The following is a 25,875-nucleotide window of genomic DNA, read 5'->3' as shown; positions in this document are numbered from 1 at the left end:
GCTACCCTACCGCTCCCCATAGCACTAACCGCTACCCTACCACTCCTCATTGCGCTAACCACTACACTACCACTCCCCATTGCGCTAACCGCCACACTACCGCTCCAACCACAATGCACCACAGGTTTCACAGGCTACTGCTGCTGCTGCCGCAGGGCTACATGGAGGGTGCAGCAGAGGGCGGTGTTCCTGCGTCCACACCGCCTGCATTCACCAGCACACATTGACCGGCGTGGCGAAGCACGGTCGGGTAACCCCAACGACCGACGTGGCCATGGGGAGGCCCTCGTCAATGGTGACGTGGACTAGCGGGTGGCGCATTCGCCGCTCGTTGAAGGGGTTCGTGGTTCGATTTCAGCGGCCGCCCTGGTTAATACTGCGCAGGTGCGGTAACAAAAACAGATGCTGCGCGCCTCTCCGCTTCACCGCGCACGTTAAAGATCCCGCGACATCATTCGGAAGAGGCGGGCGTCGTGTGCCGGCATCGCGGTCCGAATTTTGCCGATACTTTAAAAACCACACCCCAAAGTGACTCAGTCGTAACGCAATATGCAGCAATCATCGCACCATCACTGCAAAATATTTTTGTGTTTAGTTTGCTGTCCTTCCTCAGCTCCTCCATTTCGGATGGTTGGCTAGCATATGGTGCGAAAGAAGTTCAATGTACACACATACATACAACAGAATGCACGGTGACACCGGTGGCGCAACGCCGCCCCAGCTGCTCACCGCACTCAGCTGCTCCTGCGCGGATTTAAGTTGAGATCCCAGCTGGTCCATGTCCGCGCCGATCACCCGCACCTCCGCTTTGCGTTCCATCAGCTCGCTGTCGTTCAAAAAACACACAGGACGCAAAACACTTGCACACCACCCGCCTCCTGACGTCGCTACACAAGGCACAGAGCAAAGAGATCCCCCGTGCAGTCTACGCCAGGCCGTGGGGAGCCTCCCCAGACTGACCGTTTTGTCTCGCCCCACACTCACTCACCCGCTCACTCACCACACTGAAAATCACAACAAGACACTCTCACCCACTCGCTCACCACACTGAAGGTCGCAACAACACACTCACTCATCCGCTCACTCACTCAACCACCACATTTGCAGGTTACAACCACACACCCACTCAACACACTGCAGATCACAACAACACTCACTCACCCGCTCACTCACCACACTGCAGGTCACAACAACTCACTCACACGCTCACTCACTCAACCACCACATTTGCAGGTCACAACAACACACTCACCCACTCGCTCACCACACTACAGATCACAACAACACTCACTCACCCACTCACTCACCCACTCACTCACCACACTGCAGGTTGCAACAACACACTCACCCGCTCACTCACTCAACCACCACATTTACAGGTCACAACAACACACTCACCCACCCGCTCACCACACTGCAGACCACAACAACACTCACTCACCCACCCACTCACCACACTGCAGGTCACAACAACATATTCACCCACTAACTAGCTCAATACACAGCAGGTCACAACAACACTCACCCACTAACTCACCAACGCACCGGGTGTGCCAAAGTAGCCCAGTCAACAAATTGGCAAGTTTTGTTCATGAAACCTTACTGATTAGGCTGTGTCGGGTGAAGACCACAAAACTACATTTACGCAATCTAACCCAAGAAAGTATGAAAAATAAGAATAGGTTTTATTCTTTCTGGCAATAAAACAGGTGTTAAGATATTCTTGGTTCTTTCGGTAAAGTCACGTAGAAGGGAAATAATAAAATAAAAATATAAAACTATAAAAATTCTCACGACGTTTCGACTGCAACACAAGCAATCATCATCATGTGTGAAATCCACATTTGTATTATTATTTTATTTTATTATTTCCCTTCTATGTGACTTTACCGAAAGAACCAAGAATATTAATCCCTGCAGTCACGAAAGCTTTAAAACAGGTGTTAAGATGTTCAAACACCAAATAGAAACCTTTTCAAGGAATCAATTACTGCATTAACCACACGTACTTGTGATGAACATGCAAACAAACATGCTCTGATATTGAATATATGGCGTTGTCTTTGAAACTGATTGGCCTACACCAGAGACAGCCTTCTTCATGGCCTAGTCAGACCAGAGAATGCCAAAAGGCGAACAATACAAAGACAATGACAGAAAGGGTAAAATCTATTCTTATTTTTCGTACTTTGATACTAGCAAAAAGGTCCCATGATATAGCCCAACAAACTTAAAATCAGGAATAAAATTGGTCACGTACGTTGATTACCATATGAATAACCCAAACGACAATGGATATGCCTTGTAATTTATATGCATTCATTATTACAGCCCTTCGCACGTGAAGGGCTCACACAAGTGACGTCATCGCATCTACCCCTCTATTTAAGGAACGAAACAGGAGGATTTCTCCACAGATCTGGCTGTCTGCCTGATCATGCCGGCTGCAATTATAATTACTAGTGGAACGTCGTACTCAGATTGTAAATGTTGTGGATTTTCTCTCCAACGCACAGGTTAGTGCTGTACTAGTAACGAATCGGCATGTCTTGTTTACGTGCTAAACATTACAAATTGGCTGTGTCGGGTTTAACGACACGTTTCTACTTACGCGATCTAACACAACAAACCTATATTATGGACATCATCTATCCTTGACACACACATCTCCTTGACACACACATCTCTCCTTACCGCTGCCACGCCAACGACTTCTGTTCGAAGGCGCTGTGCTGCGAGTTGACCTTGTCGTTAAACAGAGCCAGCGCTTCCTGCAAGTTGGCTTCCAGCTTCTGCCTGCGAGAGGACAACGCCGCGTGTGTTGTGCGTGCGTCAGTAACACCGTCGGTGGTGTCGTCGTCACTGGGACACTATGATCGATCCACTGCTGGATGAAAACACGACACGGTGTCGTGCGGCCCGGTTTAAAGGACCCCGTTATGCTCTCGTACGAAGATGCAACTCTCCAGAAAATCAGTTTAACACGTAGCAGGCTTTCGCGACCAATATCATCCATAATAGAGTTTTTTTTGGGTTAGATCGCGTAAATATATAAATGTGTCGTTAAAACCCACCACCACCCAACACGTAAAAAGAACATGCCAATTCGCCACTAGTACAGCACACCGGTGTGTTGGAGAGCCAAGCCACAACATTTAGAATCTGAGTATGACGTTTCGCCAGTAATTACAACTAGCTTCATCATGCGACAAATATGGCTGTTGCCTGATGAAGCTAGTTGTAATTACTGGCGAAACGTCGTACTCAGATTGTAAATGTTGTGGCTTGGCTCTCCAACACACCGGTGTGCTGCACTAGTGACGAATTGGCCACATTCTGTTTACGTGACAACCCTTACTAGTTGGCTGTGTCGGGTAGTGGCGGGTTTTAACGACACATTTATATATTTACGCGATCTAACCCAAAAACCTCTATTATGGACTCCAGACGATCGATAATACATCTAATGGATCTGGTTATTAGTTCATTTATGTGCTGGTGCTACTAATCGACCGATTTTCTTGTGTGCATGTTTAGTTTGTTGTCCTTTTGCCGTACCTCGAATTAGCACAGTTGGCTACATATGGTGCGAAAGATGTTCAACATACGTTGTAGCAGCAGTCACAACTCACTTTTCAAGGTTATGCATATGCACGTCCATCGCCGACATCTCTGCAACACACGGACACGACGAAGACGTTTCAGATTAGCCGTTAGCGTCGTTGGGAAGAATAAAAATTCAGCGGAATAATTACGCAATGTCCGTCTGTCCCTCCACGTAAATTTTTTTTTTATGCAACTCAGCGGCCGCCACGGACTTCTGGGAGTGCGTGATTTCAGTGACGAAACTTTGAAGTGGTTTTTGACAATGCAGCTTCTCATCAGCAGTGTCAGGCTTTGTTGCATCAATGCTACAGGCAACGGGGGTGGGGTGGCCAGCACCACGCCGACCGCCTTTGTCTCCCAAGTGGCGATGTTTACACACTGCACCAGGTACTCATTTGAGACTGGGTCGACCTAGGGGAGGCCCAGGATCGGTTCAGATAATCTTCACTGGTGTTGACCGTGAGCGGGAATTGAACTCAGGTCGCCGGGTTTGTAGAGCAGTGCACTAACCGCTACACTGCCGCTCCCCAAAGACAAAAATCCCCCATATATTCTTAATAGACTGTACGAGCAAGTGCTGTTAGCAAGCACCTATGAAGGCCGGAATGGCATAGGAGGTGGTCGGTGGCTAGTACCATGCCCGGCCGCCTTTGTTTCCCGAGTGGTGATGTTTAGGCACCAGGTACTAATTTGAGGCTGAGTCGACCTACACACACACACACTACCGTCAAGTTCATTACAAAACTGCAGAAGGTGCACGTGTGTTTTGGTTATTTTTCTAACCTTCGATTAAAGGCACCTCAGTGATCGTGCTGTGCTGTCATCATCCACAGGCTGTTCTCTAACATGGGGCGACGCTGCGCCACATCGTACGGGAGCTTAACATACCAAGGGCTTGATTTCACGAAATAACACCAATGGCACAAACACCGCCATCGTCCTAACGATTTGGTTTGTCGGTCAGTCCATCCATCGGTCTGTCAGTCCGTCCGTCCGTCATTCGGCTGCGAACACATACTCTCACGCGGATAGGCTGCGCTCTCTTTGCGACAGCCACGAACGTAGACTTCCATCTCGTGAGATCGATTGCAAGTTTGGGATAACACCAGGGGGGGGGGGGGGGAGGATGAATAAATAATTGGTTGTTATTATTATTTTTAAAAACAATGTAAACCGTGCGTAATCACTCACTGCGTTGCTGCAGGTCCCGGTCGAACTGAACGAGGGTGTCGAGGGACAGCTTGGCGAGAACGGCCAGTCGCTCCACGCTGACACAAAGACAAAGATCCCCCCCCCCCGTTTAAGGCTCAACAGAATGCTGGGGCAAGTGCTGTTAGCGAGTTATAAGCTGTGAAGGCCGGCACGGCATACGACGGGGGTGGGGGGGGGGGTGGGGGGTGGCCAGCACCGTGCCGGCCCGGCCGCATTTGTCTCCCGACCGGCGATGTTTACACATCATATCGGGTACTTTTTTGAGGCCGAGTCGATCTAGGGGAGGCCCGTCACTGATGTTTGCCGTGAGAGGGAATCGAACTCGGGTCGCCAGATTTGTAGCGCAGCGGTGATAAGCCACGTCGTTGAGCTATCATTTGTGGCCAGGTCGCTTCTGAAAAATACCTACATATCTCAGTGGGTCTTACCTGGTAAAATAAAAAATAGTTCAGTTTAGAAATAACTATTATATTATTATTCCTACCGCCCTATCGTCGCGCGCCACGGTGAACAGCAGTGCGTGGCAAAACCTCGACACGGCAACAGAGATGTTCTCTACTCCACGGCAGAGGTCGCAACCGGGTACCCGATACCCGATTGCGACCCTGGTGCGGCCGGGTACGGGTACGGGTAGACCGTGAGTCACTGGTGAGTAACTGTTTGTCACTCATTTCCCAACGTCTTGTCTCTTCTCACAATTCAAGTTCCTAGAATCAACCCACCCACGCCTGCAACATGGCTTCATCCCAGAGGTCGCAATCAGTTACCCGATACCCGTACCCTACCCATACCCGCCTGGGTACGGGTAAAGTATGGGTACGGCCGGGTACGGGTACAGGTACCCCTTTGCGACCCTGGTGCGGCCGGGTACGGGTAAGGAATCAAAACCCGTTTGCGACCTCTGCTCCACGGCCGAACCCGTACGACCACCGAACCCTGGGCACCGTTACTGCTCTAGCCCCGGTGCTGATGCGCGCGTGCGTGTGCGCGTGCGTGTGCGGTCGTCTCACGAGCAGTCGCTCGGCTGGAAGCCCACGGACTGGCACCAGCTGGCCGAGAGGTCGCCCCCCGGGGCGCACGATGCATCCACCTCCATCAAGCGGCCCTCCAGCTCCTCTAGACGCCCGCACGCCTGCAACAGCGACGACGATTGCACACCCCCCAACCCCCCACGTTTGTGCAATTATTCATCTGTTTATTTTTCAATTTGACTCCTCAATTTGACTTGTATTTCAGTCGTGCAATTACTCCTCGAGGGCCATGCTGTACTCGCTCTCTGCAAAGTTGATGTTTTTTGTTGTTGTACAGTATGCACGCGTGTACAGTAAACCCGCGCTGCGTGCGAGTTCTGGATTTCACGAGATTAACATATTGGCGAGTTACTAAAATGTCACTGATAACGCTGCCATTAACTCAGGAGGGGGAGAGGTCCCCGAATGACGATTATTACTGGAATCGCGGTGATAAGTTGGCGATTCGTTATTAGATGCTTATTCCCGTCCCGAGACGGTCTGAAAGTTGCGGGGTGGGTGTCCCGTTCACCGCCGAATCTCGGAACACGCAAGCGGCTCGGCCTGAGTTTTATTTAGAGAGGCGTGGTAACGCCGTTGTTTTTAAAGACGTGCTCACGGCGGAGAGTCGTAGCGACACGACCGACGCACTCCTCGGTAGCTGGCGCCAAACTGTGCCACACGCCCTCCCGCATGGACCTTGCGGGAGCCTCGCTACCGATTAAGCTATTTTATTTTAGTTTTTCTTCCAGTTTCGTTTTGATGACGTACGTACGCGTACGTCATCGTACATACACGTACGTCATCGGAACAGGAAAGGGTTAAATCGCCGTCATCCTTTCCACACGACGTTCACGTCTCAAGGGCGCGGTTTGCGTTTCAGGCGCTGTGACGACTCGTCCCCGCCGCTGTCCCCGCCGCTGCCACCGCCGCCGTCGCGGCCGCCGCTGCTGCTCCACTCACCGAGCGGACGGCCGCTTCAACCTCTGTGACGCCGCACGGAGCGGACGTGAGCTGCTCCTGCCTCGTCGCAAGTGTGCACCTGGAGATGAAATAAAATGTCAAGCAAAATTCACAAACACTTTAAAAGGAGACGCGTTTGAGCTCCGCGTTATGGTGGTTTCAGCTTCGGGGGGAGGCCTTCATCCACGAGTGGATATACTTTTTTCATTGCACATTATTTATTTCTGGGAGCAGAAATGATGTCGGCGGGGTGATGGTGATGCAGCCAGGTCCTCCTGTGCTGCAGATCCTATCGCCGCTTGCACGATGCCCACTGTCTATTTGTGTTCACTGTTCGACAGCTGACCGTACGGCTGTGTCTAAGTTTCAAGCTGCTGCTGCTGCGGCTGTTGTGGTGGATTTTGACTTCTCAAATTGTTTCGCCGTCACAGTTTACGTTTTCACCGTTTCAGTTTTCTGTATCCTCTTTTTAACACCCTTCATCCCCCCCCCCCCCCCCCCCCCGGGGTTCTCTCTGCGACCTCGACGACAGTGGGGACTGCTCTCACCCGTGTTCCCACAACAACAACAACAACACCCGTGTCACAACAACAACAACACCCGTGTCACCACAACAACACGTGGACGAACAAGCAGACTGCTCCACTCAGCTACCCCACTACAACCGCGTGTTGTTCTGGTGGAACAAGCGAACTACTTTACTCAGCTACCCAACTACAACCACGTGGTGTTCTGGTTGAACAAGCAGACTCCTCCACTCAGCTACCCCAGTACAACCAACCACGCGGTGTTCTGGTGGAACAAGGGAACTACTCCACTCAGCTACCAACTTGGATGCCCCCTTGGAATGGCTAAAAACAAAATGAAAAATACGGTAGCCTGCTGTTCCTTTTTTTCCAAATGCGATACAAGAGAACTTCCCCCCCCGTCCCCCCTTCCCCCCAACCCGCCCCCCACACCCCACCCACCCCCCCAAACCCCCACTTCCATAGGCCCTACCCCGGGTGAAGAGATCGCGGGACGAGACTCACAGCCTGCGGGTCTTGTGCAGCAAGTCCCCAGCGGCGTCGCGTCTCACCTTCACCTCGGCCAGCCGCTGCAGCGCCGTCCTCGTTTCGTCCTCGAACTTGGAGCTGAAAGATCGCGGTGGGAAAGGGCAGCGTCTCGAGACGTTTGAAAAGCAACTCTTTAACGACGAGAGAGAGAGTCCCCCCCGTGAACGGTCGGGAGAGTTTGTCGAGACGGAAAAAAGTGTGAATTCTTCGCATGGAAACTTCGTGAAACGCAGAAGATGCCTGGGTTTGATCTTCCACGAGCATTCCATGGGCCATCCTAAATCGCATCCACTGCACAAAACCACGGTAGGTGCGGATACCTGATGCACAAATGGAAAATTAAATGCTCTCCAGTAGTGTGCGACTGTGGTCATCCACAACAGACCAGGTAACATCTAACGACGCAATGCCCGATCCACAAATACGAAGGAGACATCGCAGCGATGATACACTGCTGGTGTCGACGCGGTTATCTGGGGCTTGACCAGCTGAATGTGAACTTTTAGATGTTGCTCTGCATCTACATGAGCAGCCGTACGGAAGAAGAAGATGGAAACGCCGGCATTAAGCTACAGCTGGTCAGGATGGAGCGCGGTTCCGCATGAATTTTGTAACCCTTTCCGCCCCGTGTCTGTTTAATCAGCGGTGAAGAAGCTGTAGGACAGCTGATTTGCAGGGCGCGTGATGCGTTTGCACATCGAGAAAGTGTCCTTTAATGCCTGGCTTGGGTCTCCCAAGTTTCGGACACAGTTTGATTAATGGGTTTCTATGGAGTTTCTATGGGGTTTCTATGGGGTTTCCATAGGGTTGCGTCTCTGAAAGCAATGAGGTTTTTATACAAAAGTTTTAGTTCATATTGGATCGTCGTCATGAGCGTTATCGTGAATCCCCCATTACAGAACACACTTTTTTTTATCAACATGGATGGGATTCTACAGGGCAGGTCCATGAGAGCCTTGCACAATATAATCGTACGAAAGTTTAATTAATATTTAACAACAAATAATCGCACGCGATATTGTGGAGAATATAAATAACAAAATAGATAAGCGATGTCTCCTGCAAAACCTGCTCTCCACGCAGAAAATAAAGGTAATCTAAACATTTGTATGTGTCTCTCTATGTGTTTCTGTGTTATCTCTCTGCTTAATGTCTGTCTATATGTCTCTGGTTCTGTGTTTTATCTCTCAAATTTAGCATTCTCTGGAAGAACGTAATCGACCAGGTAGGGTGTTGACTGTTATGTTAGCCGACTCTCTGTGTTGTATTGCATTATATATCAAAGTATACTAGGTTTGTTTTCTATTTCATTTATACCTGATGATGATTGCTTGTGTTGCATTCGAAACGTCGTATGGTATTTTTAAATGTATTATTTTCTCTTTTTTTTACTTGGTTCTTTCGGTAAAGTCACAGTAGAAGGGAAGTAATAAAATAATTCTCACGACGTTTCGGCCACAATGCAAGCAGCCGTCCTCAGGTGAAGAATGAAACACCACCAAGCTTGGAGCGTATATTTAAGCTGGGTTGGAGGGGGGGAGGTGGGAAGAAGAGCGCCTTGACAAAATAATTTGCATATCAAGAGGAATTTAGCATATGGAAAATGCGTAGGAGGTGGGCGGGGGGGGTTCAAATTAATATTATGCCCACCTCCTCGGTGCTCCGTGCCCCCTGCACCGTTCGTGTTCCCGCCGCAAATGCGCGCCAATGCCCACATTTGTCGAGGGCGATATCGGCACGTCAGATAAAGATTGGTTGATTGATTGGTTGGCTGGCTAGCTGGCTGGCTTGTGTGTGTGCGTGCCGATGAACCCTGGGAGGTCGTTGCTGCACGGGCGGTCGGCCGGCCGCGGGGGCTCACCGGATCCACGACGCTGCCCTGCGCGCGACCACCTGCTCCTGCGCAACTGCGGTCGGAGAGGCGGTGGATCTGGATCGCGGCGCTCGCCGCGTCCTGCGGGGAGGAAAGGGAGGAAAAAAAGACACACGTGCACAAACCGCGCGTTTTGTCGTCTGTCGCGCGAGCGTTGAGTGCAGGGGGATGTTGCGTCTTGAGCCACCACGCCCACCACCATCGTCTCCAGCCAGGGTCTACCCACTGCTGGATTAAGGCCTCGCCAAAGCCTCCACCATAACGGACATCACCTCTAGCCAGGGTCTATCCACTCCTGGATGGAGGTCTGAATCACGGCAGTCCGCCACGCGTACCTGTGCCGTGTGGACGTCCTGCAGCATGTCCGTGTTGCGGCTGAAAGTGGGGATGTGGAGCTCTGCGGGGATAGAAGACGGCACAAAACTTCCGACGGTGAGGAGGCGCTGGTGGCAGCTCACTGGTTCTGGGTTCAGGAGGCAACGAAGTGCACCTCGGGTTTTCCCAGTCTCAGGTGTTTTTAAATTATATATTTTTGCCAAATCTGGTTTATGAGATTTTACTTGTATGCATGTTGACCTTCTTTTGCATCGTACGTAGCCAACCATGCTAATCGGAGGTGCGGAGAAAGGACCATAAACTAAACACAAAAAGTAGTTCTAAAGAAATGAGTTTTCAATCTAGACGATTTAAAAGCACATAATTCCAGTGGCTTCCTAGTATCAGAAGGAAAGAACGTTCCAGACGGCCACAGAAGCGCATCTGAAAGCGCGCGATGTGGTGACCGTCTTTGTTCGACGGCCAGCCAAAAGCCTGCTTCTGCGAAGATGACCGGAGTTTTCTTTCTATTTAGCGGCGTTAGCCGACACGGTAGCGATCGGCGCGGTTGTTAAAAGGCTCGTTACACGTGACGGTTCGATTGCTTCGGCTGCGTCGAGTGATGGAGGGCTCATTACTTGCGGCCTAACCCGAAAAATCAATCACAACTCACGGCGTTGTCTGCGAAAGCCTCCTACGTGTCAAGCTACAACAAAAAAAGTTTCGGCACGAGTGCCATGCGGCGAACACCTCTGCAGCGGCAGGGCACGTGAGAAGGTGTGGGTAAGGGGCAACTGAACGGGACCTCCGAAGTAGTTCTGTGACGTTAACTTCCAGAGGCCCGTTGTCTAACATGGGGGTGATGCATTTTTGCGACTGGAAATGCCTCTTTTTTTCTCGTGCCCCTTTTATCAAGCCACCCGCTGGATGACGGCCTCCCCAATGCCGTGTCGGTCGTGAGGGCTACTTGACCATACTTCACCACTGCTGGTCAGCGCTGGTCGGTGGTGAAGGCGGGGAGCGTACACGTTGGAACGTAGCACAAACACAATGATGGGTTACGCCACGCTACTCTCTGCCGACGACGACGTCGTCGTGATGAGATGCTGACGGGGCGTGGATTTTTTTTTTATAAACGAGCAGAGCAGGGCAAAGCAAAACGACGCAGCCCTGCAATTGCCTGCTCATGCCACTGCTAGCGGAAGGGGGCCTCCGCTTGATCGAAACTCTAGAAGAGGGGTGGGGAACCTTTTTTCTGCCAAGGGCCATTTAGATATTTATAACATCATTCGCGGGCCATACAAAATTATCAACTTAAAAATTAGCCTGTTATATTTGGTCAAACATTTAATCAACTCACCCCTAATGCGATGGCTGGAACTGCTTCTCTTTGGCGAGGCGTGTGATGCTAGCTGGTATTGATGATGTTGCTACTCACAACTGCTCTTTCAGGTTTGCTCCGAGATTTATTGAATATCGAGTCCCGCCTGCGGTTGCCTTGGCAGGGCCACATCAAATTATTTTGCGGGCCTCATACGGCCCGCGGGCTGGACGTTCCCCACCCCTGTTCTAGAGAGAGGGAAAAAGCACCTCCAGGGGTGTACTGTGGCCTATCCTTCCGCGCTGGCCAACAATTTCCTTGGAACAGTTGGGAGTAATTCTAGATTTGAAGTTTTCGTGACTGCAAGAATCCATACTCTTGGTTCTTTCGGTAAAGTCACGTAGGTAAAGAAAATAAAAGAAAAAAAAAATCACGACGTTTCAGATGCAACACAAGCGTCCGTCAAGAGCTACAATAATCAGGGGATTATATAGGTGAGGAGAGGGGGGCGGAGCCAAGCATAGAAGGCAAATGTGACTTTACCGAAAGAACAAAGAGTTGGGAGTAACCCCCGCTTTCCCCCACCGTACATGGCATACCTCATTGTTTTTGTTGTTGCTATGGCTGGGTGGAACAAAATGCCGGCAGGCAGATTTAGGAACAAGCTGCACCGTCGTTGCAATCTCCGAGATGACGGAATCGAACTGGCGACCCCGGGATTGTCCAGTGCGCTGACTGTTACTGTACCCCGTGGTAGCCACAGCGATAATAATAATAATAACCATTCATAATAAAGGTTTCTTGGGTTAGATTGCGTTATTTATAAATGTGTCGTAACCCTCCACCACCCGACACGGCCAATCAGTAAAAAAAGTGTCACGTTGACAAAAGACAAATAAATTTCGATTTAAAGCTTTCGTGACTGCAGGGATTCATCTTCTTGGTTCTTTCGGTAAAGTCACGTAGAAGGGAAATAATAAAATAATAAAAATAAAACATAATAAAATAATTCTCACGACGTTTCGGCCACAACGCAAGCAGCCGTCCTCAGGTAAAAAACAGGTCTGTCGGGAAGACAGCGTCTGAATGAACTTATTATTTCCCACACCGGTGAAAAAAAAAGATCTTCGCGGCCCGTCGGATTTCCCCCCGGTGTAAACGCAGATTCCTCTTCCACACCCCACCAAGAACCCCCCGCGATCGTCACGACGTCCCGCATTCTCACGCCGTTCACCGATCTGCCGGGGAGCGGCGGCCTGCGCTTGCCCAGTCCCCGCGGACGCGAGCACCACGGGGTCGTGCGGGGTCGTGGCCGGGAGGTGGCCCCTGGCAGCCGCCGCCGCCCCCGCCGCCGTCGCCGCCAGTGGACGCCCCTCGTTGAAGAACAGCTGGAGGTCAGGGGTCACCCCCGTGAGGCCCGAGAGGAGCTCCTGCAGCTGGGCCCACCTGCGTGGGGGCGGGCGGTGGGGGAGGGGGGAGGGAATCGCAGGTGCCAGACGCGGTGCACCCGACGGCCACGTTACTAATCCGTTCGCCGGTGCGTTTATCATCGCCGCCGCGCTGGCCCCGTTGGGCGCCGTTCCCCAAACCGGCGACCCGAGTTGGAATCCCGCTCATGGCTGACGTCAGTGGCGAGCGACACCCGAACGGGCTCTGGGCCTCCCCTTCACCAATCCGCACCGACCGGCGTAGAGGTTGGGGGGAGTGCGGCTCGGTGGTGGAAGAGGGTGGTGGTGGCAGTGCCAGTGTCGCCTCTTTCCAGGTCTGCCCTGTCACCTCCCCTGGCCCTGGTCCTAGGGCAGGGGTCAGTGCCCCGCGGCTCCGGACCCACATGCGGCTCTTTAACGACCGCTTCGTGATGTCATTTATTAAGGCCCACTGTCTCATATTCACATACATTGCGTATTCTTCACATGTTCTCACGAACAGCACAGTCTGTTAAGGCTACACGGGAGGTTTTGATTTTTTTGTGTGAGTGTGTGAGTGAGTGTGTGGGGAGCAGTAGTGTAGCGGTTAGTGCGCTGCGCTACGCTACGAATCCAGCGACCCAAGTTCGATTCCCACTCACAGCCAATACCCGTGGAAATTATCTGAACCAGCCTCAAATGAGTACCTGGTGCGGTGGTCGGGCGTGGTGGTGGACACCCACCCCCTAGTGTGCCGTGCCGGCCTTCGTAGGTGCTCGCTAACAGCACTCGCCCCAACAGTCTGTTACAGGCTACACGGGGGGATGTTTATTAAGGCCCACATGCATAAGTGAGTGTGTGAGTGTGTGTGCGTGAGTGTGCGCGAGTAAGTGTGGGTGAGTGTGTGAGTGTGTGCATGCATGAGTAAGTGTGTGAGTGAGTGTACGTGAGTAAGTGTGAGTGAGTGTGTGCATGCATCAGTAAGTGTGTGAGTGAGAGTGCGAGTAAGTGAGTGAGTAAGTGAGTGAGTGCGAGTGAGCACGTACGTGTCGTGGGCGTGGCAGTACACGCGGTGCAGCGTGTGTGTGTGTGCATGCATCAGTAAGTGTGTGAGTGAGAGTGCGAGTAAGTGAGTGAGTGCGAGTGAGTGCGAGTGAGCACGTACGTGTCGTGGGCGTGGCAGTACACGCGGTGCAGCGTGTGAGTGTGTGCATGCATGAGTAAGTGTGTGAGTGGGAGTGCGAGTAAGTGAGTGAGTGCGAGTGAGTGCGAGTGAGCACGTACGTGTCGTGGGCGTGGCAGTACACGCGGTGCAGCGTGTGTGTGTGTGCATGCATCAGTAAGTGAGTGAGTAAGTGAGTGAGTGCGAGTGAGCACGTACGTGTCGTGGGCGTGGTAGTACACGCGGTGCAGCGTGTGCTGCGGCAGGCTGTATACGTGGAGGAGCTCTCGCTGCAGCAGGTCCTTGGTCGCCGCAAAGAACTGATCAAAACTCCAGCACTGCCCCGGGTCGGCCTCAAGAACGCTGGCCAGGATCGGCACCAGCAGAGCCTTCAAGCACCTGGGGAAGTGGTGGCGATGATGGTGGCGGTGGCGATGATGGTGGAAGCAGTGGTGGTGGCAGTGGTGGCGGCAGTGTTGGTGGCGGTGGTGGTGGCAGTGGTGGCGGCGGTGTTGGTGGCGGTGGTGGAGATGTTGGTGGTGGTGGTGGTGTTGGTGGCGGTGTTGGTGGCGGTGGTGGAGATGTTGGTGGTGGTAGTGGTGGTGGTAGTGGTGGTGGTAGCGGTGGTGGCGGCAGTGTTGGCAGCGGTGGTGGTGGTGGCCGTAGTGCCAGTTTTAGAGGCGGTAGTAGTGGTGGTGGCGGTGTTAGTGGTGGTCGTAGTGGTGGTGGCGGTGGAGGCAGTGGTGGTGGTGGCGGTCGTGGTGGAGGTTGCAGGGGGAGTGGGGCAAGAGGAAGGAAGGAGATGAAAGAGGCGGTGATCACCGAGCGTTATCAACGACGCAGCGGCTCCGCGATCGCGTGGGGCAGGGGCACAGCCACCATGGGTTTCCTGGGGCTCGTGGGGGGGTCTGGTCACCCCCAACATTGTTAGATATATTTCATTAATGCGCCCGAGTCAGGAATCGAATAGAGGCCATTCTCGCTGCGAGGCGGCTCACTGCGCCACCACCCTGCCGCCATGGTCACCATCGCCATCGATCGTCGAGGTGGCCTAGTGGCTCAGCGAGACATTGAGTGAGCACCGCTGAGACCCTGCGCTCCATTCCTGGGTTCAGCCACGCGACCCTGACGAGTCCGAGTTACTCAAGCGGTGAGTTGATTGTCTCAGTCCAGTCGCCAGTATATAGAGACGCATAGACTCACAGAGGCCCATAGACTCACATAGAGGCCCATAAACTTACATAGAGACTCATAGACTCACATGAAGGCCCAAAGACTCACAGACTGAGTTTTTAAACTGGGTTTTTAAGTGTAGCGAGGTGGAGTTCTCAACCTGTTGCTAAAACAATGACTGTGCTAATAAAAAAAAAACTAAATCTGACTAAATTCCTCTTGTCGTGAATGTGTGGTGAACGCTATTTGCAGGGCATGTAAAAAGTGTTGATCCAGCAGCAGATTTTGATGATGATTATGATGATGGATACCATAATAATGATGATTACGTTAGATGAAGCAAATGAGGATGATAATGATGATGGTAGCGGTGATGACAACGGCCATGATGATGCCAATGATGCTGCAGCCGATGACGATGAGAATGATGACAACGATGACGACGATGACAACGATGACGACGATGACAATGATCATGATAATGACAATGATCATGATGATGACAACGATCATGATGATGATGATGACAATGATGACGATGATGATGACAATGATGATGATGATGCCGCTCACTCGGAGAGCAGGCAGGAGGAGGGCAGCGTGTCGCTCCACGTGATCTTCTCGTTCGCTTGCTCCTGCACGCCCGAGATGGCGCCCTTCGGCTTCCTTGTCGTGATCTGATGCCTGAACACACAGACATGTTCAGGCACACGCACACACGCAAATGAAAAAGGCCCCTCGCATAATCTTTAACAGACTGTTTGGGCAAGTGCTGTTAGCGAACACCTATGGAGGCCGGCACGTCACACGAGGGGGTGGGTGGCCAGCACCACGCCCGGCCGCCTTCGTCTACTTCGTCCTGATGTTTACACACCGCACCAGGTACTCATTTGAGGTCGAGTCAACCTAGGGGAGGCCCAGGACCAGTTCAGATAATCGTCACTGGTTCCGTCCACGAGTGGGAATCGAACTCGGGTCGCCGGGCACATAGCGCAGCGCTAACCGCTACACTACCGCTCCCCACACAGGTGCACACACACAAAAGACAAAGGTATAGCCTTAACAGACTGTTGGCGTAAGTGCTGTTAGCGATCAGCTATGAAGGCCGGCACTGCACATGAGGGGGTGGGTGGCCAATATCACGCCTGGCCGCCTTTGTCTCCCTAGTGTACACGTAAACACACGTACACACGTACACACATGTACACACGTACACACGCACACGCGCTACGTCCCCCACTGCGCGCTCGCCGCTTACATGAGCTTCTGGTCGCGCCGCGGGCCGGCGTGCGGGCGGAACGGCAGGCAGCCCGTGGCCACGTGGTAGATCGTCACGCCGATGCTCCACAGGTCCACGGTGGCGTGGTACGCGCGCGGCTGTGACGTCCGCAGCACGGCGCGTGCGTACATGTCCGGGTGCTGCGAGGGGGGGAGCGAGGATCGTTCACATCACCATCACGATCATCATCATCAGCAGGTGATGTCAGAGCCGTAGTGTCGGGTCGACATCAGCGACTGATCACCGTCGATTCCTGGGGTCCAGGTCGTACTGATAGAACGAGCGCCAAGGAAGGATGTCGGTGTCGAGTTTACACTTATACCCACCGTTGCTCACCCTAGCGGTTTGCTCGGGTGAGCAACAACAACAACTACAACCGCCGTTTGCCACTAAGTGGCAGTGGCGTCACCCAGGCCAGGGCAGATGCACTTTGAAGCCACGTGAAGTGGCAGGAGGTCATGGAACAGACCCAGGTGCCGTGGGTTGACCGACTGAGACGACCGGCCCATGCCCCAACTGCGCTCCACACAGTGCCAACTTGCTAGGTCTTTAGACAGACAGAAGACTGCAGGCTACACGGGAGGTCTGATGAAGACAGAATGATAAAGGCAGATAGACCAACCAGATATATGACAAAAAAAAAGATGGCTACTTGAATGAGCATCGAGGCTCCGATCTCTGCTGGGGTGGGACGGCAGATCGCCCCTCCCTCCCCCCCCCCCCCCCCCGCACTGCATGTGACGCCGCTCACCAGATACTCCTCCGTGCCGCACAGCGACACGAACTGCTCGCCGTCCTCCAGCCAGCGCGCCGTGTCGAAGTCGGTGAGCTTGTAGGTGGCCTTGCCGTCGGCGCGGAACGCTCGCATGATGTTGCCGGGCTTCAGGTCTCGGTGGACGATGCCCTTCTCGCGGAGGTGGTTCATCCCCGCCACTGCGGCGGCACCGGCGGCACCGGCGTCAGCGGAGATAATCGACGGAACAGGTCCACTATCGGGAGTCGCCGAGTCTCAGTCGGGGTCTCTGAGTCGGTAGGGTTCACGTCTTGCGTGGTAGGGATGGGGCATCGATGGGTTATCCCCCAGTAACGTGTTCCCATCGCCAGCCCCGCTGGCTGCCGCACGGCTGACCTCGTAATAACACGGGAGGGAGAACGTGCTTGTCCGTGTGCATGTGTGAGTACCTGGTGCGGTGTGTATAACATCGCCGCTGGGGGATACAAAGGTGGCAGGGCGTGGTGGTGGCCACCCACTCCCTTGTCTGCCGTGCTGTGCCGCCCTTCATAGGCCCCGCTCGCTAAGAGCACTTGCCCCAACAGTCTGTTAAGGCTACACGGGGGATCTTTGTCTTTTATCAGGGCATTTGAGCGCTCAGTGAAAATCCTTGCCCCGTAGTTGGAAAGCAAGTGGGCAGCGACTCACCGACGTCACTGAGCACCTGCAGGAAGTCGTCCTCGGACAGCCCGTAGGCGTTCTCGGGCTCGTTGAGGATGGAGTGGAGGCTCCCACCGGAGCACACCTCCATCACGACCACACGGTGCCGCGTCACGCTCTGAGGAGACATCGCCAGCCGGTGTTGTTCACCACCGCGGCGCAAGGCGTAAGCGAACAAGAAAAAACTATAAACTCGTAAATTTTCATTTGAAGCTTTCGTCACTGCAGGAATCCATACTCTTTGGTTCTTTCGGTAAAGCCGCGTAGGTAGAAAAAATAAATCACGACGTTTCGGGCGCAACACAAGCATCCCTGATCAGGTGCCCCCCCTCCTCTCTATCTCTCCCCCCTTGCCCCTCCCCCTCTCCCCCTCTCTTACCTATATATCCTCTTGTTACAGCAGCCCCTTTTGCCCACTTCAGCAAAATTGTTTCTTGCTGTGGTTGTCCCACCTAATGATGGACGCTTGTGTTGTGCCCGAAACGTCGTGATTTTATTTATTTTATTTCTACCTCCGTGACTTTACCGAAAGAACCAAAGAGTATATAAACTATTACTCCACTATTTTTATTTTACTGGGTAAGGCCTCACTGAGCTATAGAGCTATTTTTCAAAAGCAACCTGGCCACAAATGATAGCTCAACGAAGTGGCTTATCATCATGTGGAAATTAATAGCAGCCAAATACTCTTAACGCATGATGTTGATTCTAAATGCGGAGGGAAAAACAAGAGGATCCGGAGAAAAATCCACGCGACCACGGGGAGAACATGCAAACTCCAAATATACAGGCGTCAGGGTCTGGATCGAACGCACGACCTCCTGCAATCCAGGCGAGGTAGTTAACATCTCGCCCCCATAGCGGGCCAACACCACCACTGCGCCTGACCATCAGCCATGATTGATTCACTGCTGGATGACGAAGGCCTCCCCCGAGCGCCACTGCTGGTACCAGGTCAATGCCCCACTGAGCTATACAGCTCTTTTCAGAAGTGACCCGGCCATCGCAAATGATATCGCAACGACGTGGCCGATATCACCATCATCATCATCACCACGTGGAAATGTACAGCAGCAGCCCGAACACTCGCAGCTTCACCGCTACCCACCTCCTCTTCGACGGCGAGGAGACGAACGATGTTGGGGTGGTCCAGCTCGGCCAGGACCCGGCTCTCCCGCTCCTGCAGCTCCGGGGGGCGCCGCATCCCGTCCACGCTCAGCACCTTGATGGCCGAGGGCGCTCCCGTCGTCTGCAGCGAAAAGGCAAAAGGTTTCCACCGCCGGAAACGTGCCTCTGACGAGCGTCCTTGTCAGACGCAAGCCAACACAGCGCCCTGAGATCGGGGCCAAATTTCCCACTCTGTAATGCTGCCACGCCGGCTTGAGAGTAGGGGTTGTCGTCGGTGTAAGCACTTCCAGTGAAGTACTAAATAAGCCTATTCACAATAATCACCGTATACATTTGTACCTGCCTATATTCTTATGATCCTCTGAAACAGGCTGAGGACAAAGTTAGGTATAATGTATGCGACGTGGCCTAAATACATTTTCAGAGCAGCTTTTATGGCTGTTCCAACTGAAAACTGGCACTGCGCGATGTTAATATGACGATCGCACAGTCACGCACGGTGATAAGGGGCAGACATTGGTTCGGCGTTTTTCTTTTTTGGGGCGCCACAGTGGCGGTATGTTAACTACCTCGCCTGCTATACAGGAGGTCGTGGGTTCGATCCTGACCCTGACGCCTGCTGCTGTATATTTGGAGTTTGTATGTCTCTTCCCCATGCTCGTGTGGATTTTTCTCTGGGTCCTCTGGTTTTCCCCTCCACATTTAGAATCAACATCACACGTTTACAGTATTTGGTGGCTATACATTTCAACATGTTAATTAGCACCTTAGATTAGCACGTCTGGCTACGTACGGTGCGAAAGAAGTTCAACATACATAGATAAGCCAGTTTAACACGGAGGCTTTCGCGACCAATGTTATTCATAATCAACGTTTTTGGGTTTAGATCGCGTTATTTATAAATGTGTCGTAACCCTCCACCACCCGACACGGCCAATCAGTAAAAATTGTAAATGTTGTGGCTTCAACACACCGGTGGGCTAAAGCAGTGAACTATTTGTCTTTGTCAACGTGACACATTTTTACTGATTGGCCGTGTCGGGTGGTGGAGGGTTACGACACATTTATAAATAACGCGATCTAAACCCCAAAAACGTTGATTATGAATAGATAAGCCACTTCGTTGAGCTATCACTTGTGGCCAGTTCGCTTCTGAAAAAGAAGCTCATAACTCAGTGGGCCTGAGTACCTGGCGTCATCTGGTCCAACCCATGTGAGACTAGGCTCTAAGGAAAGCTGTCTCGGGTGTGGACCAATCAACTTCAAGGACAGTGCATATATTATCAGAGTTATGTTTTTTTTTGCATTATGACTGCAGGTATTGTGGTCTATGCAAACATGACTCCTCGTAAAAAAAGGTGTCAGTTTTCTTGCCAGATAGAAGGGTAAAAAACCAATTATCATATTTTTGACTGGCAAATGAGGTTCCAATTGTGAAATAACAAGTAGTTTACTGGTTTGTGTAGTTTCTAGTTAGTGGGGGGCGTTGGTGGGGGCGTGCGTGCGTACGCGATGGCGCCCATGGTAAACGCATCCCGTGGAGCCTCGTCCCAGGACGTCCGTCAGCAACCACGTGTAGTTCTGGGAGAGCTGCATCCTCGCCGGAGCTCCGCGCACCTCTCAAGCACACTGCTGGGGAGATGTGGACGATCGCCGTCGATGTTATCGTAAACTCGAAATTATACGTTTGCATCATTGCAGAGAATGTAAATACCAAGGATAACACTGGTCAACACACTTTTTCTGGCATAAGGTATTCCAACGGTTTTAAGGTAATTTCGGGGTGCTGATTCTAAATGTGGCATCAGTTTTTGTCTATCACGTCAGGTTTTTTAGATATCAAATATTGCATTTTCAATAAAAACTGCAGAAGAAAAATATAAAATAAATGTGGATATCTACATAAAATTATATTATAAACACTATCCTAAAAATACAGCACCATATTTTAACACTAAAGCAGTCACTGACTCGCAACAACTTGCAATCATAAGTGACAGAGTTAATTTCGGGTAAAATCAATGAAAATGTGGTATGCCGATAGCATAAAAATGAGATGTGATAGAGAAAATCTGCAAAAGTCCAGGCCGGAATTTTTTTTTCTTTTTTGTTGGCTTATAAGCAGACAAAGTCCCAAGTTGGTATCATTATTATTATTGTTTGTGTAACCCATCGGCTGCAATGTCTTCTGAGACTGATGTAATTTCAGCAGTATTGATTCAAGACGAGCAAAGCTCTGGACCAAGTTATTGACACACACGGTCTCATCAGCAGAGTCAAGCTTTGCTTCAATCAATGCTGGTGATATGCTAGGTGGTTATAGACAAGGTCGCTATCTTTAAGATCACTGTAATCATGATCTTTCATGAGCACCATCATGGTCCCAATTATTGTTAACATCTCGATCTCCCCAGGAGTGGCTCAAGAAACTGTCCATGGGGAGGTGATCCAGAAATTTAAAGCTTTGAAAAAAAGATCATCAGAATAGATAATATGTATTCATAGAGTGCCTTTCCTACCACAAGGTTCAAGGACACATCACACAAAGTTGAGATAAAGCAAAACATTAACACAGACAAATCTTGTAAAAACACTCGTTAAGTAATACAAACACATAAAGAAAAGGATGCAAGAAGATGAGACAGTGAATAATCATAAGATTACAGAATAAATGAGAACACTAAATGACAGAAATAGGTGTTACATGAACAGAAAGAAACATATTTATGTATTTTATCTGGTAAATATCGCCCCCGTCCATGATCAGCGTCATCAATGTCAACACCACGATCAGTGTCATCAATGTGAACACCACGATCAGCGTCATCAATGTCAACACCACGATCAGTGTCATCAATGTCAACAAAACGATCAGTGTCATCAATGTGAACACCACGATCAGTGTCATCAATGTCAACACCACGATCAGTGTCATCAATGTCAACACCACGATCAGTGTCATCAACGCCAACACCACGATCAGTGTCATCAATGTCAACACAACGATCAGCATCATCAATGTCAACATCACAATCAGCATCATCAATGTCAACACAACGATCAGTGTCATCAATGCCAACATCACGATCAGCGTCATCAATGTCCACATCACAATCAGCGTCATCAATGTCAACACCACGATCAGCGTCATCAATGTCAACACCACGATCAGTGTCATCAATGTCAACATCACGATCAGCGTCATCAATGTCAACACCACAATCAGTGTCATTAATGTCAACATCACAATCAGCGTCATCAATGTCAACACCACAATCAGCGTCATCAATGTCAACACAACGATCAGCGTCATCAATGTCAACACCACGATCAGTGTCATCAATGTCAACACCACGATCAGTGTCATCAATGTCAACACCACGATCAGTGTCATCAATGTCAACACCCCAATCAGCATCATCAATGTCAACACCACGATCAGTGTCATCAATGTCAACACCACGATCAGTGTCATAAATGTCAACACCACGATCAGTGTCATCAATGTCAACACCACGATCAGTGTCATCAATGTCAACACCACGATCAGTGTCATCAATGTCAACACCACGATCAGCATCATCAATGTCAACACCACGATCAGCATCATCAATGTCAACACCACGATCAGCGTCATCAATGTCAACACCACGATCAGTGTCATCAATGTCAACACCACGATCAGTGTCATCAATGTCAACACCACGATCAGCGTCATCAATGTCAACACCACGATCAGTGTCATCAATGTCAACACCACGATCAGTGTCATCAATGTCAACATCACGATCAGTGTCATCAATGTCAACACCCCAATCAGCATCATCAATGTCAACACCACGATCAGCGTCATCAATGTCAACACCACGATCAGCGTCATCAATGTCAACACCACGATCAGCGTCATCAATGTCAACACCACGATCAGTGTCATCAATGTCAACACCACGATCAGTGTCATCAATGTGAACACCACGATCAGTGTCATCAATGTCAACACCACGATCAGCGTCATCAATGTCAACACCACGATCAGTGTCATCAATGTCAACACCACGATCAGTGTCATCAATGTCAACATCACAATCAGCGTCATCAATGTCAACATCACAATCAGCGTCATCAATGTTAACACCACAATCAGCGTCATCAACGCCAACATCATGGTAATACAGACACATCGGGCGGGAGAAACATCATAAAACTTGGACCCCTGGCTTTGCCTGAAGGTCCACATTGCTACAAGTCTCGCGCCAACAACTGATGACAAGCAAGCAAGCCACGTTTCAACGGTGGACCGAGTAATTCGCCTCCCGTGGAGTGAGTGTGACGCCAAAGCCTTCGATTAGCACGGTTGGCTACGTACAGGGTGCGAAAGATGTTCAAAAGAAGGCCGTAATAACAATATATATTAGGGGACACACATCCCCCCCCAATATTCAAATAAGCTCACAATGCCCCCCCCCCCCCCAATATATTGCTATTAAAAATGTTTTGCTATGCTATAACAATTTGCTCAACCTTGGCCACAATATCTGGACTTGTCTTCATATAAATCAATGCGTAGATGTATGTTGAAATGATTGTGGTTATGATTGTACTTTATTAATCCCTAATCTCTGCCATTACATACAATGAAACAAGAAAAGGTAAACAGGTAAATACAGAGCGATGTAATACAATACACTATTAGACATTATTGTAAAAAAAAATCCATCCCATGTGTTAGTGATTTTTTTTTATTTTAGGCAGTAAATGAGTTTTCAAATGTATTTATTTTCTGGCGGGGGGGGGGGGGGGGGGGGGAGACCCCCAGACCCCCTGGAAGATTTGGTCCCCCCCAATGTTGACTCCATGGCTACGGCCTTGGTTCAACAACAAAGCCGAGCCAAAAATATCGTGTCAATTCCCGCTGCCGGTTACCAGAGTATTTGTGTACTGCACACGGAGTATTTGTGTACTGCACACAGAGTATTTGTGTACTGCAGAGAGAGTATTTGTGTACTGCACACAAATCACGTATCCTCCGTATGAGGCCCACGCAATCATTTGGTGTGGCCCTGCCAAGGCAAACGTTGGCGGGACTCGAAATTCAATACATTCTCGGAGCAAACTTGGAAAAGCAGTTGCGAGTAGCAACATCATCAACACCAGCTAACATCACACGCCTCGCCAAAGAGAAGTAGTTCCAGCCCATCGCATTAGGGGTGAGTTAATTACCGTAAATGTTTGACCAAATATAGCAGGCTAATTTTTAAGTTGATAATTTTGTATGGCCCGCGAATGATGTTATAAAAAAAGGTTCTCCACCCCTGCCATCGGGGCTAACGTCCAGGAGCGGTTCAGATGCGTGCCGTGCCCGGCAATGGAATCACGAATAAGCCGGGCTGAATCCAACGTAGCGCCGTGCGCTAACCGCTGCGCCACCGCTCCACGCACGACTGGTGACAACATTCGTTGCGCGTGAAACTGCCTTGCTAACAAACAACAACTTAACACTACGTCCATTAACAAACTGCCCTAAACGTGGTATGAACCTTCAGGGCACCTGCGATTAACACTGCTCAAACGCGTACATACGTACAACCACATTACAGGCGACGTTTCGCGCAACGGCCCATATTAATGACATGCGGTGAAGTCCAATCTATTGCGGCTTACGGTACACGCACCTCGCCGCGTTATCTACTCGTACGAAGAAGCCCCGTGCCCGACCAATCTCGAAGAGACCTTCATCAAACGCGGCGGGTCTCCTTCCCATCCATCCTCTGCTCTTTACTCACCGATCGCCGGCAGCTCTTCTTCTTATTCTCTACACACGACGCAGGCGACGACGTCTGCGAGTTGAAGGGAGAGAAGATACACTGTCGGCATAGGTTCGACTCTAGGTCCCTGGGGGGGGGGGGGAGGTCAGTTGCGTGCGTGAACACTGCTGGTTGAGTTAGTGTCGCAATCATGGACTTTGTGACACTGCCAAGGACCCGTTCAGATGGACTTTGGCGACACTTCGCCTTCCAAACCGAAAGCGTCACCGACGATGGAACTTCCTCATCCGAGGGAGGTTTTGGATTGATCGCTTCGGCTCCGAGCCACAAACTCCACCAACCGGTTTAGAGGGCGACTTACCCGGCCACACACACACGTCTGTTTCCTGTTCATCTGTTGGGTTTTTCCTTGTTTGTTTGTACCACAGCCCGTGTCGCAATTCAACAAAGAAAGCCACCAACTTACACTGTTCGCTAGATTTCTCTATCTTTGGCCATCAACGCTTCTTGTTGTTGTTGGTTGTTTGGGTAAACAAAATAAAGGTGCAGCCCTGCAATTGCTGGGCTCACGCCACTGCTCGCGGAAAATGCTGCCACTCAAGGGAGCGTCCGATAGAGACCCCCTCACCCCACATCCTAAGTGGTAATTTTTGGCCTACTCTTCCACCATGGCCCAGACGTCTGAAGCAGGATGGCTAAGGGAGCATACCCACATGCTACCCCACCACATGCTACCCCACCACATGCTACCCCACCACATCGGCCGACTCTTCAACCGTGGCGAACCCATTCGTGCTGCCGCGCCCGGAGATCGAAGCGAATCGAACCGACGAGTTCAGAAGTTCAGTGACGCTGAGACCAGTTACACCGCTGATGTTTTATTAAACTTTAAAGGGGTTCGGCGATACGGTCTGCAACCCTATAAACCACGCACTGCCCACGCCTCCTGCCGCTGTTGCGTCGCGGCCAGCTGAGCGCAGTGCCGAAAATCAACCACCCCCCCCACACTGCTGGATCATCGCACTTGAAGAAGTTCAACATCCATGCACACAGCGCCGGATTATCCGAGTGGCAAAAGTAGCAAATGCTACGGCGCCCCGCGCTAAATGCTTTCAATCTATCGATTCCGGTTCAGCGATTCTGCACTTGCTCTATTACTATAGTACTATACTGCC

The 25,875-nt window shown here is 50.9% G+C and overlaps 1 protein-coding gene across 1 annotated transcript; it reads right to left on the bottom strand.

Annotated features, from left to right (window-relative positions):
- Nucleotides 1-4,789: 4,789 nt before the first annotated feature.
- Nucleotides 4,790-24,987, bottom strand: LOC133356441 (serine/threonine-protein kinase TBK1-like). The gene is given in 16 exon segments (XM_061573971.1): nucleotides 4,790-4,874; nucleotides 5,829-5,950; nucleotides 6,792-6,870; nucleotides 7,823-7,924; nucleotides 9,708-9,754; nucleotides 9,756-9,800; nucleotides 10,055-10,116; nucleotides 12,590-12,801; nucleotides 14,143-14,322; nucleotides 15,670-15,780; nucleotides 16,355-16,515; nucleotides 17,127-17,308; nucleotides 17,796-17,925; nucleotides 18,916-19,056; nucleotides 20,445-20,567; nucleotides 24,719-24,987. Coding segments are annotated over 15 exon segments (1,746 nt in total). The 5' UTR covers nucleotides 20,532-20,567; nucleotides 24,719-24,987.
- Nucleotides 24,988-25,875: the final 888 nt, after the last annotated feature.

This window comes from Lethenteron reissneri, chromosome 54, assembly GCF_015708825.2.
Source record: "Lethenteron reissneri isolate LAM-NWPU_2019-01 chromosome 54, ASM1570882v1, whole genome shotgun sequence".
Taxonomy (NCBI): Eukaryota; Metazoa; Chordata; class Hyperoartia; order Petromyzontiformes; family Petromyzontidae; genus Lethenteron; species Lethenteron reissneri.
This window is presented reverse-complemented; position numbering and strand designations above follow the sequence as displayed.